The sequence below is a fragment of the Pseudomyrmex gracilis genome, unplaced genomic scaffold (assembly GCF_002006095.1).
Source record: "Pseudomyrmex gracilis isolate BER0280 unplaced genomic scaffold, ASM200609v1 scaffold_104, whole genome shotgun sequence".
NCBI classification, from domain to species: Eukaryota; Metazoa; Arthropoda; class Insecta; order Hymenoptera; family Formicidae; genus Pseudomyrmex; species Pseudomyrmex gracilis.
Window position 1 is genome coordinate 536557 of NW_018020688.1, and position 15297 is coordinate 551853.

At 36.1% G+C, this 15297-nt stretch overlaps 3 protein-coding genes across 5 annotated transcripts; all 3 read right to left on the reverse strand.

Moving 5' to 3' along the window:
- Positions 1 to 12: 12 nt before the first annotated feature.
- LOC109856001 (nucleolysin TIAR) lies at positions 13 to 4911 on the reverse strand. The gene is made up of 3 exons (XM_020430784.1): positions 3490 to 4911; positions 2800 to 3096; positions 13 to 2496 (listed from the first exon to the last, which is right to left on the reverse strand). The coding sequence occupies exons 1-3, from the start codon at positions 4075 to 4077 to the stop codon at positions 2200 to 2202; spliced, it is 1182 nt and encodes a 393-aa protein (XP_020286373.1). The 5' UTR covers positions 4078 to 4911; the 3' UTR covers positions 13 to 2199.
- A 1344-nt stretch (positions 4912 to 6255) lies between these two features.
- LOC109855972 (ARF GTPase-activating protein GIT1) lies at positions 6256 to 11466 on the reverse strand. Of its 2 annotated transcripts, none has more exons than XM_020430735.1 (13): positions 11099 to 11466; positions 10704 to 10837; positions 10489 to 10601; positions 10124 to 10310; positions 9914 to 10044; positions 9647 to 9833; positions 9489 to 9561; positions 8964 to 9158; positions 8702 to 8895; positions 7840 to 8010; positions 7592 to 7771; positions 7282 to 7512; positions 6256 to 7171 (listed from the first exon to the last, which is right to left on the reverse strand). In XM_020430735.1, exons 1-13 carry the CDS (start codon positions 11154 to 11156, stop codon positions 6974 to 6976), a joined length of 2052 nt encoding a protein of 683 aa, XP_020286324.1. In that variant the 5' UTR covers positions 11157 to 11466; the 3' UTR covers positions 6256 to 6973. The 2 variants fall into 2 exon arrangements, with proteins under 2 accessions (XP_020286324.1, XP_020286326.1); XM_020430737.1 differs by having other exon boundaries at positions 8702 to 8871; positions 11099 to 11460.
- A 237-nt stretch (positions 11467 to 11703) lies between these two features.
- LOC109855984 lies at positions 11704 to 14557 on the reverse strand. 2 transcript variants are annotated; one of them, XM_020430759.1, is made up of 6 exons: positions 14363 to 14557; positions 14140 to 14209; positions 13974 to 14045; positions 13804 to 13872; positions 13632 to 13706; positions 11704 to 13548 (listed from the first exon to the last, which is right to left on the reverse strand). In XM_020430759.1, the coding sequence occupies exons 1-6, from the start codon at positions 14369 to 14371 to the stop codon at positions 12197 to 12199; spliced, it is 1647 nt and encodes a 548-aa protein (XP_020286348.1). In that variant the 5' UTR covers positions 14372 to 14557; the 3' UTR covers positions 11704 to 12196. The 2 variants fall into 2 exon arrangements, with proteins under 2 accessions (XP_020286348.1, XP_020286347.1); XM_020430758.1 differs by having other exon boundaries at positions 14306 to 14557.
- Between the last annotated feature and the right edge of the window lie 740 nt (positions 14558 to 15297).

Sequence of the window (15297 nt, forward strand, 5' to 3'; positions counted from 1 at the left end):
TATATATATATATATATATATATATCTTATCATCCATCGTTTTCGCTGAAACTGTAAATAAACGTGACAACCGCACTCAAAAACAAACAACACAATGAACATAATCACTCGCACAGATCTAGGTTCGATGAAACTGTAGATGTGTCTCGTGAAAAAGAACAATTACAATTGGGCTCGCGCACGTTTTAGGCATTAATTACTCGTATAAACTACTTAAATGTCTCGCGAGTTACATAAAAATTATCGGCAAATCTTTTAAACGGCTACACAAACGCTCAAAATTTCTCGTTATTTCAATTAACACAAACGGGCAAAAGAAAGAAAGAAAAATGAACAGATGATGTGACGTATGTGTGACTCGGCGTGTACATCCAAATTTTCTTTAATCGACATACTAACGAGAGTCCTAAAGCAATCAGCCGAAAAATAAACCATCAGTAATTGTGCCGCAAACTCGCGTTTACTTGGAAGACACGATGGAATCTGATCGTGTCATGTAGATACAGACTACGACAATTCGGAAACACATTGATATTATTATGTATATCACCACTGTGATTGTCACTCGACGAACCGTTCGATCGCATTTCAAAAAAGACAGCAATTACCAATTACCGCGTTATATATTCGCGAAGCACAAAATGTGTGAACGCACGTGTACGTGTAAATGTTTCAAATGTTTTTTTTTTTCGAAAGCTCGTGTGTGCCCGAACGAGAGATCGATGTATATTGATTAATTCGCATCTTTTGTTGAGAAACATCCCAATGGAAGTACGTTGTTTTTTTGTTTTTTATTATTATTATTGTTAAACATAATGACATGACAAACGTATATAGTGCTGTGTGATAAATTTCCTTCAGTCTAGGTCGCCTATACATAAACCGGGATATCGCTAATATTTACAGTAGGAGAGCCTCCTATTATGTGACGTGGTGTGTTAATGACCGATTGATCTTCTCGCAACTCTCACTGTACTCATAGTCGGTTTTTGTCACGTGTAAACATCGTAATAGAGATCTCTCGTAATGATAATAAAGATATAATATGTATATCACGGATCTTTTATTGTATCATGAGAGTAACTGTTGAAACACAGTGAAGTCACAAACGGAGCAACGAGACTCACAGAAAACTCAACGCGCCATTAATACACAGCATCGTAGTAATTAATAAATGTTGAGCTCGCATTAAAAAACTCTCTTTCTCTCTTCCTTTCTCTTTTTTATTCTCTTTCAAATATAATCGTAGCAAATTTTTACACATTTTTTTAACCACCGACGATAAATATCACATAACGAGAAAAGTTGTAACTCGACTGTCTTATAGTTTACATGTTTATAAAGAGCCCCGCACGCCTTGGCGTAAACGCACCAAAAGTCTAGCTACATCACAGGCGCCATGTCTACCTAATCGTTTTTCTATCTTATATTACTAACTATGTTCAATTAGTTTTAGTAGTTTTGCTACTCAAATGAACATTTGTCGTATTTGTTCATCAATGATCGGATGAAGTGTCTTTCGGATTTTAGTGGCAAAAATATTTAATAAAATGTTATCAACAACGCAATTGCCACGTACGTCACTTGCGTAGCGCAACGAGTGCGGGGCCCGAGGTTGAGTTTTCAGGGCTCTCGCAAGGAAGAGTTCGGAGATATACCCAATTCAACACATCGCGATATGCAAGCGCGGAAAGCATAGAAAAACTTTGCATCAAATTACGTTATTTGCATCGCAACCGTGCCAACTTCCCGCGCTATAACGTCGCATTTTTAGGAATTTGAGAGAAAAAAATTAATATATCTCACAATGTAAAGAATCTTATATACTTTTTAATGAATATGTAAGTAAAATAAACAAGTAACATTTTTTTTTTTTTTTTTGTGGACTTGAAACAAATCTATAACGCATAAACGATTTGTTTAAGTCGACATATTATTTCTTTATTGTTACGTTTGTTTTAAGTGAAAGTATGGCTTTCGCACATACACCAGCATGCGTGTCGGCACGCGACAAGAAGCAAAGTAGCCACACGTTACATGTTAATGTGTTTTTCGTGCGAGAGTCATTAAATCGATTATCTTACATACTATTACGGAAAACTTAAATCTTCTTGGATTAGGTATATGACAGAACGATTTTTTGCGATTACCCCGAGCAAACACTATCGCATGTAACAATTATCCAGCCAATATCTTATTTCATTGCGTGGGGTATTGATGTGGCATTGTGTATGTCACCATAGTTGGTTGTTGTCCTGGTGGCAAGGGTGCACTCACTGTCGGTGGTGCTGCAGTGGCTTGTGGCGGTTGCCAGGCCCCCGCGCCCGGAGTAGGCATCCTCATGCTGTTCATATACTGTGCCTGCTGTCCATAATATTGACTATAATATTGAGCAGGCTGCAAAAACTGTCCCTGCATTTGAGGATAGCCCTGTGGATACCAGTAACCCATCTGTTGGCCATATCCGTACGCATACTGTCCCGCTCCTGCTGTTACCTGTTGCAAAATAAGTTAACATATTTTGTCCGTCAAAATTGCTGTTATACACGCAATGAATATTGCACATTAAACTAGTTGAATTTTAATTAATACAAATATGAAAAAAAAAAAAACACATTTCAATATGTACCATTTGTAATATAAATTTTAGTATATATGTGCAGAAAAATATATTTTTAAAATATATGAAAAATAAATTTGTTAAATAATTTACAACTAATTTGTTATACGCATAATAAAATACATACAACAAATATTAAATAAATGTATTTGCTTGTAAATATAAATGAAATAAATAACCTGTTGAGCTTGATGATTTGCATTAGGACCCACGCTGTTTGGATCACCATTTTCTTTGCCCCAAAAACACTTGACAACACTACCATTGATCTCTGTATTGTGTGTAGACTCAATAGCATGCGTCGCAGCTTCCTTGGTTGTGAACTTAATAAAAGCATATCCTTTATCTTTGAACACTCTTATATCTTGAATGGTGCCAAAAGGGGAAAATGTCTTTTTTATTAATTCATCTGTGATTCCATTTGTAAAACCTCCACAATATACAGTGCAATTAGTTGGACTACTTTGGTTATATACCTGTTGAAAACAATATAAAATTTTTTTTAAATTATTGTATACAATTTTTAGCACGAATCTAGACACTATCAATCCAATTTCTTTTCTTTTTTTTTCATATTTTATGCAATGTTTACAATATTCACATCTATTGCTACTAAGTGGTTTTTTACTTCAAATTTATGACTATGCAGATTTTGGCATCTATAGGAATAAATCTTATTGGTGAGAATGAAAAAATTAACTATATAACAGAATTTTGAATATTGCTACATGTCTCATCTTATTTGTGCACATTATTAACAAGCTGGTTTTACAAGGAATTAGTTAGCAGGAGCTAACTATCTATCGCAAAGTCCAACTCGCCAAAGACTAACTATTTAGAAAGTACACAGTGTCTGTCTGGTTAAGTACCTCTTCGTAATTAGGTTTACTATTGTTCGAGTGTCTGGGTCTCTCGGACCTCGGTGGCGGTGGTTTTCGGGTTGACCAGTTTGTTCTGATGCTGCGTGAACCAAGCCACTGGCCGTTCATTGCTGTGATAGCCGCCTCGGCCTCGGATTTCTTAACAAATGACACAAAAGCGTAGCCTTTGCTCTTGAGCGTCTGCGGGTCGCGCACGATCCTGCAGTTGCTGATCTCGCCGAAAGGTGCAAACGCCTCTTTGAGGGTCTGTGTCTCAATTTCTGGCGACAGATCGCCGACAAATATATGATGGTGATTGCTAGTGTCGAGTTTCGGCTGATTGCCCGGACTGGTCGCCCAGTTAACCTTCATTTCCTTCTCAAAGAATAACCGCTTGTTCATGGCGGCCAATGCCGTGGCCGCGCATTGATGATTCGTGAACTCGACGAATGCGTAAGGGTCGTTACCCGGCTCGCGAATAATTTTGCAACCCTTAACGGCGCCTATTTGCGAGAAAAGCGTGCACAACAGTTCCTCGGTCACCATAACGTCTAGATTGCCCACGTACAGCGTACGTGGATTGCTTTCCTCGCTCATGTTCGCGCGATGCTACAGACACACCGTCGCGACCAAAAGCAATATATTCTCACTTTGTGTGGTATTAGCCGGCCTGGTCTCAAAAAAGGGAAAGTTTTTCTTTCCGTCGTTTCGTTTCCGTTTTTTCACGCTCGCTTTTTCGTTCGCTCGCGCTGTTCGCTCCCAGAACGCCTCGTCTGCTCACCGAGGCTGCCGAGCGCTGCTAGCTTCCGCGCGTTGGCCTCCTCTCACGAGTCCTATTCGCGGGAACACGCACGCACTGAAAATTCACACATCACCTCGCGTCGCAACGCTTCCGTTCATTTGACTGACCGCTCGCACACCACCAGCCACACCAGGTTTTACTTACCCAGCCCGTCAGAGATCGTTACCTAGTCTTTTTCTTCGCGTAATCCACAGCAATAAGAATGCTATGCTACACCCAGCTACGTCATACTAAATATAAAATGGCCGCCCCGCGCCACGCCGCTCACGGGGCTCCGCTCTTGCTTTCACGCGTCGCACAAGCGAGCGGCGATACGACGCGCCTTCCTCACGTTGCCCGTCGAATTCCCGACAATCCGCCACCGCGGGACACCCCAGCCTCGGAGATATCCTCCGTCCTTGACCAAAACTTGACCACCGAGAGCGCGCGACGAAACAGCCCGCGAACAAACGGTACTATCCAATCCTTAAGACACCGAAAGACACGTGTTTTTGTATCACCCGTCGAGTTTTCGTAACAGGTAGCGCGAAAACCCTCCTTTGAAGTGTCGAGTCTGTCCCTGTTGCCGAAACTCACTAGGCGTCCGTTCCCTCGCCGTGTATTCGCAACGCGAATGACGTTTCATTGGTCGCTGACATTTTCGAATCGACTCCTCGGGGTGCGGCTCGATTCTCATGAGTTCCGCACACCCCGTTCGGAAACGGATTCGCGGAGGCGAATCTCTTTTTCCAACGATCATCAAATGTGGCTGCTATCAGCCAAACCGATGCTTGCAGCTATCGAACGCGATTGGTTCAATTGCTAACAAATCACTGGGGAGGGGTCTGCTTTTACTTTTAAAATCAACAAATCGAGCGTCGAAGGAGACGACAACTTTAGCAATTGGTCTGCCGAGCTCCGGCCATTGTGTAACTAGTTTATTTTGAATACAGGAGTGGCAACATGGTGCGGCAAAACATCTTTAAAATTCATTTGAATTACAAACGATTGAATATTCAGCAAGAGCGTTAAATAAAAAGTCAATTATGTGTGTGTAACTTCGAGTGAAATATAATATTTTTATTTTCCACTCAAGAAGAAAAAACTGGCCAGATATGCTTAAAAAGTATGTACAAAACGTCCTACAAATATATATTTTGTGTGTGTGTGTGAATCTTCTCACACACATAAATATCGTGGCCAAATATATATATATATATAGCTATTTTTATATTTTATATACAAATATAATAAGTTTCTAATAACAGATGCGTTTTTGCACGGAGTCGTCACACATTAGTGTTCCTTTTATTATTACTATTATTATGCGGTCTCATCTGCACATGTACGTCGATACTTAAAATACTCAGATACATACTTATATAATATTGCCTCATTATATCATTTATAAATTATTATACACATCAGGTGCTTTCCAGCTACGTACACAGGCGACGCTGTGTCTAACACAGTGTTGCCTATGTACGCAGCTGGAAAGCACACGTACAAAAACCGAGTAAAAACAGGTAAAACAATATTTTGTTTGTTCGTTTATAGCAAATATTTTGTTTAACTAAAACTCAATAAATTTTGTATTTGTCTATAATTGATTATTGCGAGTTGCACAAATATTGCACAGATTGTCTTCACATTAATGATGTAATCAACAAAAGCTGAAAGACCGATATGGAACATCAGAAATGTGAAACAAATAAACAATTTACAAATCAATTGGATATAATGAGACCAATAGTCATACAATAAACTGATATAAAACAATAAATTCAGATTATGTTATTGTGATATCGGCTAATTTTCAGCAAAAAGCATTATGTCACGCTAATGTATGCAAAATATAAATTTGTTAAAAAAACAAAAAAACAAAAAAAATATATATATATATATTTTTTTATATATATATATATATATATAATAATAATTTATATGTATGTATATATATATATATATATACATATATAGATTTAAATCTCCTGATGATAACACAACAATAAAATTTTCAAACCATCAGTTATAGACAAATTTTACATTCTTATTAATTACATGAAGAATATGCAACAGATCGTAGAAGTACTAATATTATATTCTTTTTTTTAACGTGTTCTATTTTTATAACAATTATTTAACATACTTTACGATGAGTCTTTTATCAGTAAAAAATTTGCTTAAATGAGATTTATATTCATTAAACAAGAACTTAAGTTGCCATATATATGTATAATAGAACTCATTGGTTTGTCGCTATTCAGTCTTTGTCACAGATACTAAAAAAACGATAATATGTAATATAAAATTATATGCTAAACGATGTCATGTGGCTTACACACACATTTGTTAGTAATAGAGTATAGATTCACCAACTCTCTTGGCAATTAAATAATTTAATAATTGTAACAATTGTAAAAAAAAAAAAAAAAGAGAAAAAAAAAGAAAAAAAAAAGTAAGACTGTCCTCTATATTTATATCAAATGTTTTTTAAACAAGAGAAGACAAGAGAACGAACGTTATTATTGCAAGAAATGAATATGCAAAATAAGTGCAATAACATTGTGATTAAAACCTCGAGAGGAAGAAAACATTCCTCGTCCAGAAATTGCGGCGCTGTACAAAAATATTTACAATTCCTTGAAAATGTACAAAAATAATCTTAAGCTCTTGATACTTTCGCGATAAAACGAGAGAAAGAAAGAGAGCTTACATTTGAAATTGCGTAACGAGTAGCTTGGTTGCTTTGGCAATATCGTAAGCGCATGAGCGTACTTGCTGCAGGCAACGATCCATGTGCTCGGCATCGCTGGTGCACCTTTGAAGACCGGAACATTCTGCCTGAAGTCTCCCGGTGTTGCCGTTCAACTGACGCAACGCAGATCTAATATTCTCTTCTATTGGATTCTATCTCGACGTAACAATTAAATTTAATAAACATTTATCTATTTTTTTTTTTTTGTTTTTGTAACTTTCGGACAAATTAAAATTGTTCGAGAAAAAGTCATAAGATTTACCTGAGGAAATATAGCGGTTAACTCAGCGACAGCGACACGTATCCTTTCGGCACAAGGAACAAAAGCTTCTCGCTGACTCGGATCCTGCATAGCCATCCACAGCTCTTGAATTCGCCTGGTAACTTGTTCCGTTCGTCGATTCACCTCCTCGCTGGGTGGCAAATTAAGAGCACCGCATTCCCACAAGCTTTGCGTGTTATTTCGCGATAACGCGTCCGTGTCGCGTTTTGTCTACATGAAAATAATACAATGAGCAGATGCAATGACATTCGATTCGATCGCTGGCGTTACTCGGACAAAAACAAATTACTTGGCAAATGTTTGTTGACCACGGTGCTGGTTTTCGCAAGCCTTCTCTTGTCTCGTACATGGATGCCGGTCGTTGATTTCCGCGTGTACTGGACGTTTTGATATCGTGCACCGGTTCTAACTCAGGTTCCTGTTCTCCACCAGCATGTCCATTTATATTGCTATCGCCAGAACCTTTCAACTACACATCAACATCGTTAATTTTTAGTGTGTACATTGTGCTCTATAAAAAAAAAAAAAATCAATTACTTGTAGCATGTGTTTCAGTTCGCTGTTCTCTCGGGTAAGTTGCTCGACGGTATTCTGTAAAGTGTGTATCTGCTCGCGAAGATCTCGCACGTTCGATTCCGACAGAGTCAGTTGTTTCTTCAAAACTTCCACCATAGACGGGAGACCCTTAGCCATTGGCGCAAACGTTTCCTGAAACAACAACAACTCAATAACAATCTTTGTTTGAAACCAACATCGCACACAAGAAGTGTAAAGAGCGTGTTATAATGATCACACAAAAAAAAAAAGAACTGTTATGTTCTGATATATGTATTATTACTGCGAGTTGTTATGAATACTCGTAAGAGTCGTGTTTAGTGGACTGCGAGTTCACCACATGAATCAAATGGCTAATTAATATATTTTTGTTTTAATGAGTAAAAAATTTTTTTAACGATTTTGGCAATAGTCGCGCATGCACAAACAGACCTGTGCACTTGCCTAATAACACTGCCTACAGAAAAGCCACGTGCTCAGCCAATTCCTTATTCCTCTTTTTGTTATTAGTGCCGGTACCTTTAATATTTTATCATAGAAAGATAAATATTACTCTAATGGTGTAACTTTGTAAAAATTATAAGTTTTCCTTTTATAATCTCTCAAGATTGTTTAAAAAACAGATAAGCAGTTTGCGGAACTAATATACTCGCACACACAAAGGTATCATGTATGTATACATGTATAATTTCTCTCTATGTTAGATAAAATATCTCTATTTCTGTGCAACAGAGATGCTCGGGGTTTATTTTACACTTGAAAAATATTACTATGCGTTTGCTAATGTATATATATTTGTACTTGAAGAATCAAAATAGTTTCAAGTTTTGAAATTGAGAATTACCTCCTTGTTAGCTTTAAGTTGATTCGAAACATCGGACACAGTATTATCTGTGGATGTCAAAGCGGCATAATCATCGTCGGATGCAACACTGTCGTACAAAGGTTCGTCGTCGGACACTTGAGATCCGTGTTTACCGAGTTGCTCTTTGCGTAGCATAGACACCGCGGGATCTAAAATTACCGCAACAATTGATACTACTCAATAATTTTATAAAATAATACATGTGCGCGCGTTTTTATTATTAAATTTAATATCAATATACTTTTAAGCGCGTTGCTAGCGAGCGTATGTCTCCGTCCTGCCTCAACCAACAAATCTACGATAAGGGTGGTGAATTCTTTCTGCGTGAATCTTGCTAGTTTTTGCCGTCCTTGGTTTCGAGTAGACGACAACTGCGGATTAACTGGCAGAAAAGGAACGGTGCACTTCTCAGGCAAAGATGCGGTTGTAAACCAAACTATTTGTAAAACATGAGATATTAATTTTTGCTTACACATAAAAATTTTATTATGCATATTTTGTCATAGTAATTACACAAATTGGACTAGATTGTATTATTAAGAATAAATTTAAACACATTATGTGCAATTCTTTACTCACCCTTCCAGGAATAGCATGACAAAAATATATAGTTTATCATTAATAGATTTAATTAATATACAAAATATATTGTATAAGACACATTTGTGTGTTTATCTCTTTTTCTTTTTCTAAATTACACAAGGTATTCTATCTCGATCTTTTATATATAAAAAAAACATTAATGTACTACAAAACTAATACTCACTTGCTTCTGTTTCCCGACGATCTACCTCGTCATAAACATCCATAGCTAATTCCTCTAGCAAATGATTTGGTAACTGCACAAAAATAAAGAACAAAAACATCATTATGTTACAAAAAACATTGAGCAAAAATAAATCAAGTAAATAAACCGTAACATACCATCTGTAATCTGCTTTTTCCTTCCAAAGCTAAATCATTTTTCTCTAAACTGGCAAGATGTGAAATGAGGAGATGTTCATCACCCTGATGGCTCGGCTTACGGGAACATACATGATATGTCAGTCTATCTGTTACTTCGTACATACATTCAATTATGCGTTCAGATAAGTCGATATGTCCTGCCATTCTGCAATGATAAAAGTGACATATTTTATTATACAATTAATTTCTGTATATAATTCTATATTAAATTTCACTGTTACTTACTTGGCAATATCAGCAGCTATCTGACCACTTGAATCAACCACACTTGGATTTGCGCCATTAGCTATTAAAAGTTCTACTTGGAGAGCTTGTCCAGCTCGAGCTGCAACGTGTAAAGGTGTGGTTCCTTTCTCCTACATACATACAGATTTTGTATTATTAATTTAAAAAAAAAAACAAACAAACAAATGTTTGCGATGTATTGAAACATACCTTATAAAAGTAATTGGGATTAGCTCCCTGTGCTAATAGCCTCAATGAAGTTTCTAAATTGCTTGTACGAACACTACTGTGCAATTGTCTACTGAGTTCTTCTTCAGTACAACATTCTTCCTTGCTTGGCCGCAATATAAAGGCCAGATGTTGATGTTTTGCTTTAATGAAATCTGCTTTTACAGGACTACAATATGGAAAATGAAAATTTTCATCACATACAAAAGAGAACACAAGAGAAGCTAAAGTACTTTTTTATGAGGTTTTTTTAACAGAATATTTTGTAATCAGAAATCTCAGACTCTGTAGTGAAAAGACAATGCTTGAACAATAATATTCAATGTACTGAAGCAAAATTTACTAACTGTAAAGGATCCTTAGCTTGTGGCTTTCTTCTATTTATTTTGGAATTGCTAGGATCTAATAGGGAATGTTCCCAAATACTGTTAGCTCCGTTGTCATTCAGCATATGCACCATCTAGAATATTATTATTAGAGTGTTATTTCTCGAGCAGTAAGCATACGGTAAAGAAATCATTGCTTTCTCATTTATACTTTGGCACACACTGTGATTACTAACGTTCAGTAGTTGCGCATTCCAAACACCTTTATGCAAGGACTTGACATGCGACACATGACGTCCTAAACTGCGATGAATACCGCAACAATCGTCGCATAACAAAATAGCTCTGTTTATCGACGTCCATCCCGGTTCTAAAACACACCGTCACATTCTCTCAATAAAATCAACGCTAATTATTAAAATTCCATTACATAAACACATATGTGTTTATTTATATAGAATGATGCAGATTGTGCGGGGGATGTGAGAGAGAAGAGAGAGAGAAGCGGAATATATAATATTTAAGATAACAAAGTTCGAACAAAACGCTCGATCACAATCGTTTCAAATATTGTGTTGCGAAAGGACACAAGAGCAGGTCCGTCTGAGACATAAGAAAAAGAAGATCTCACCGAGTGCTCCGCAGTCAGCGCATACATCTGCGGCCGCTCTGTGCTTAGGACGCGCCATACTTGCTTCTTCTCTCAGTTAGTAGCACTCATAATATAACACACTCTTGTATCTCTGTCGATGAATCACAGTGTGCGCCCCGTTGATTCGTTCTGTACACACTCTCGCGCATTATATCGCGCAGCAAACGCATGACATAATCAACAATCGGGGACACAAACGGGTACGAGCATGTGCCTCAGAAATACAAGCGCGAACGCGCGATTGTGTCATTTATATGCTCTTATTATACACAAAGTATTCTTCGGAATACTCCGTCGTACTTCGGAGCATACGGGTGCAGTGGGCGACAATGATTCCGCGGAAAGATCGCAAAGAGATCCCCGAGCGATTCTTCCCTGCTCTCGAACCGTCCGCGCCAATTCCGCGAATCATTGTTGTCCACTGTACATAAAGTTTTTAACGCGTGTACGTAACACGCACATGTTTGAGATTGCACTTTTTTTACGTACCGTCTTTGAGCGCAGCACAATTATATGTAGCAAATAAAGCAAATTTGCATTTAAAAACTTTATTTTTATTACAACTTTTATTACAATTTCTTACTTTTTTTTATACTCTTTCCTTATAATATATAATAATTTATGACATAATACGTAAGATATAAGATTACATGTGTGTATAATTTATATATACATATACGTATATATATACATTCGAATAAACTCACTAACTCAAATCTCAAGGGAAGAGCTAAAATCTTCGAGTTGTAGAGATTTCGACTTTTATCGAAGCTTTTTTTCCTTTCCGCGGAGCGGAAGGGAATGAATAAAATAATTGTTTTATAGAGGTTCGAGTTATCGAGGTTTGACTGTATATATATACATACATATATATATATATATATATGTATATATATTTATATAAATTATAGAGTTCACTATCTCCGATTAACTTAATTTGCCGATTATTTCATTGACTACAATTGCATTAGTCGTTTAGAAGACCCGATTAATCATGGTTGATATGGTAATGGACCGATTAGTTTGATCAGAAATGACGAGACCCACGGCCCGTAACAATATAAAACACATGTAAAATTACACCGAATCTGGCGAATCCGCATATAAGTTATTAAGTTCTGAGAACAATTTATTTGATATGCTTGCTTTTGCGTTACCGTTTTCGTGACATATGTGTCCCAAATTAGAAGAACTGTATGATTTCGGTGTCTTCGGTGTCAACAAACAGCTCATGCGCGATTTCAACGCCAGATATTCCTTCATAGGCTTTCCGTTTATTTTTTTGTACTTGGTAACATCAGGATACTTACAATTTTTAACAGGTGTATACTTTACGTTAGAGTTCGCATGTGTGATATTCAGTTCATTTTCTAAATTAACGAAACTATCGTTGGAATTAGAATTACACAAATTATTTAAAGACTTTGCCATCAAACGTGCAGAACGTCTTCTCGTTTTGAATTTGATATCGTTTTCCGAGCATTTTATATTATTCGAATTTTCATTTTCCTTGTTGATTTCAAGACCGACTTGCATTTCAAGATTATTATTATCTCTTTCGGGTATCTCAATGATGGCATTTAAATTTTCAGTTGTTTCCCGTTTCTTCTTTTCGTCCTTGTCATTTAGTTCACTCGCTGCATTTATCTTAGATATCGTATTTGCAAATGCAGTTAATTCCGACAGATCTTCTTTCAGTCTACCGATGAGACTTGCCAACTTGAGTTCTAGAGCTGTAAGATCAGTTTTACGAAGAGTTACAAGTTCGTCAGGTCCGTTATTATTGCACGGCGAAAGCACGCACCCGTCGGTTGTCATTTTGATCATTCGTGACGAATGCGCATTTTCTTCTTGATTATTCACAGTACGTGCGAATTTCTCTATTTCGTTAACTAAATATGTTTCTTTTGTTATTCCTTCCTTTGTTACTTTGTTTGCATTGGATTCAGAAAATTGTAGGCTGTTGGTTATTTTTGGACTAACGCAAACGGTAATGCAAAAATCTTTATCGGAATTTAATTTCTTTTGGACATTTTTGTTTCTCGGTGCGCAAGCGGGAGACGAACATGCAATACTTAGTACACCGGATTCGTCAATCGTATCGGGTATGCGCAACAAAGTGTGTTGTACAACTGGCGTTGCGTTACTCTTTTCGTGTATGATATTGAAACAAACATTTTTTGTTGAAGATGAACACGTTTCATCGGATGATCTAGGACTTTTGATCTTAGATGTCGTCGCTAATGTTTGACATTGAGGCAATATAAAGGTGCTTTGTCTTTCTTTGATATATGTTTCTTTTATAGTATTAGGTGGCAATAAGAAGCTCCTTCTATCATGTAACTTTGTTTTTTTTCTTTTTGGACTGTTATTTACATAAAAGTTTAAATTTCTTCTTGCATTTGTTGTATCGTGCTGAAGGAAAGTGTCTGTGTAAACAAAAATTGCATACATGTGTACACGGATGGTAAGATATATAATAGATAAAGAAATAAAATCTATCTGAGATTACCTTTCTTACAACTTTTCTGTGCACTTTTCAAATATGGAGTAAGTCTTTCAGGTTTAGTTAGTGTAACAGTTGGATCTGCAAATAATGTATAACAATTACATACAAATATCTACTGTATAATAGCAAATCAACAAATTTGATTACTTGTTGTATATAAGTACATGATACTTACTTTTTTTGCAACTCCCTCTTTTTCCATAAGGGGTGAGTCTTTCAGGTTGACTCAGTTTAATGGTTGGATCTGCAAATAATATGTTGTGTGTGTAACAAGTTATATAAACAATATTTAGTATTTATATGTAAACAAAATTTTAATGCATGTAAAAAATTTTGAAAGTATACTTCTTTGATCATCTTGTGACTTTTTGCCACTAAGACCTTGTACAAGTCTTACAGGTTGCCTTATCTCTCGTACTAAAATTAAAAAAAAAGCAAGTAGTTATTTGGCATGTACTTTGATAATTTAAAATTCCTACATAAAAATAAGTGATATAATTTGTGGACTAACCTTTAGTTTTGCAATTTGACAGCAAAAAATTAGAGTGATCATTTTTTATCTGACTCATTGTACAATTTAACTAAATAAAAAAGATAAATAACATTAGTAAATAAAAGCGTAGTAACACACACGTATAACATAATTTAATGTAATTATATAATTATATAATTCATACATAATTTCTTGGATCACGACTTATCACGTTCGTATTATTTGTTGTTTTTGTTATTACCTCGTACATCTACACAAATTACGTTTTTTATTAAATGAGAGGTCACTGTCACGTCACACAGCAGAGTCTGCGGTTGAACATTTTAAACTCGTAAGGTTTGGTTTGGTGCAAATAGGTCTGTTCTTTTTATCTGAACTGGCTACACCAGTTCAGAGTTTATCTTTCTTTTACCAATGTCGAGTGAAACCAGAGAGAAGTCTGAGAGCGGCCAGGTCCATAAGAGAATGTGTAATCACTTTTCCGCCCCGTAAACTAGCGCATGTACCACGAGTGGTACACATTCGAACTACGCAGCCAGTCCACGAGCGACACGTCGGTGCGCTATGTCCACAGGATGCGGTTCTATTCTGTGCTATGTGCACGAGTTTAAATGGTCACTTTCTTTAAGTGTGTGAATATATTCGAGAGCGTGAATTTGATTTTGTTGAAATTTAAAACGACCGATCTCGTGATGAGAAAATGAGAAAGGAAAACAGAAAAGAATAAGAAAAACCATTGCAACTTTTCGTACAACATAAATGTGATATACTAGAAAAGATGTGATAGTCAAGAAAAGAATCTTACTTTAGCGAGCAACATCAGAATTCGTGGAGTGTAGTCAAATATCATCTCCTTTTACATCATCATTTGCTGCTCTGTGTTTTATAAATTTTATTTTATTTTCTTAAAAATACTACATATATATATATATAGATACAAAATACATAAAAAACCATGTATATTATACAAAGGTGTTTTAACGGTACACAAATATAAATGTCTGAAAAGTTGCAATTCCAAGAAATATAGCTTTTGCTTTTTTATTTAAAACACTTTATCAGTGTGTTTTCTATTTCCAAGTTTCATTTTACAATTGTTTTATACATTACAATAGAATACAATTCTATTACACATTTATTACATAAAACATACAATATAATACAATATATAATACA

What these genes read in the sequence shown, in the direction of transcription:
- LOC109856001 (XM_020430784.1), bottom strand. Translation starts at nt 4,077, where the DNA reads ATGAGCGAGGAAAGCAATCCACGTACGCTGTACGTGGGCAATCTAGAC. An exon ending in GTAAACCTAATTACGAAGAG is followed by an intron (nt 3,097 to 3,489) that starts GTACTTAACCAG and finishes TGTTTTCAACAG; the next exon opens with GTATATAACCAAAGTAGTCC. An exon ending in CAAATCATCAAGCTCAACAG is followed by an intron (nt 2,497 to 2,799) that starts GTTATTTATTTC and finishes ATTTTGCAACAG; the next exon opens with GTAACAGCAGGAGCGGGACA.
- LOC109855972 (XM_020430735.1), bottom strand. Translation starts at nt 11,156, where the DNA reads ATGGCGCGTCCTAAGCACAGAGCGGCCGCAGATGTATGCGCTGACTGC. An exon ending in GGAATGCGCAACTACTGAAC is followed by an intron (nt 10,602 to 10,703) that starts GTTAGTAATCAC and finishes ATAATATTCTAG; the next exon opens with ATGGTGCATATGCTGAATGA. An exon ending in TAACCGCTATATTTCCTCAG is followed by an intron (nt 7,172 to 7,281) that starts GTAAATCTTATG and finishes ACGTCGAGATAG; the next exon opens with AATCCAATAGAAGAGAATAT.
- LOC109855984 (XM_020430758.1), bottom strand. Translation starts at nt 14,371, where the DNA reads ATGTACGAGGTAATAACAAAAACAACAAATAATACGAACGTGATAAGT. An exon ending in GTCAAATTGCAAAACTAAAG is followed by an intron (nt 14,046 to 14,139) that starts GTTAGTCCACAA and finishes TTTTAATTTTAG; the next exon opens with TACGAGAGATAAGGCAACCT. An exon ending in AAGAGGGAGTTGCAAAAAAA is followed by an intron (nt 13,707 to 13,803) that starts GTAAGTATCATG and finishes CATTATTTGCAG; the next exon opens with ATCCAACTGTTACACTAACT.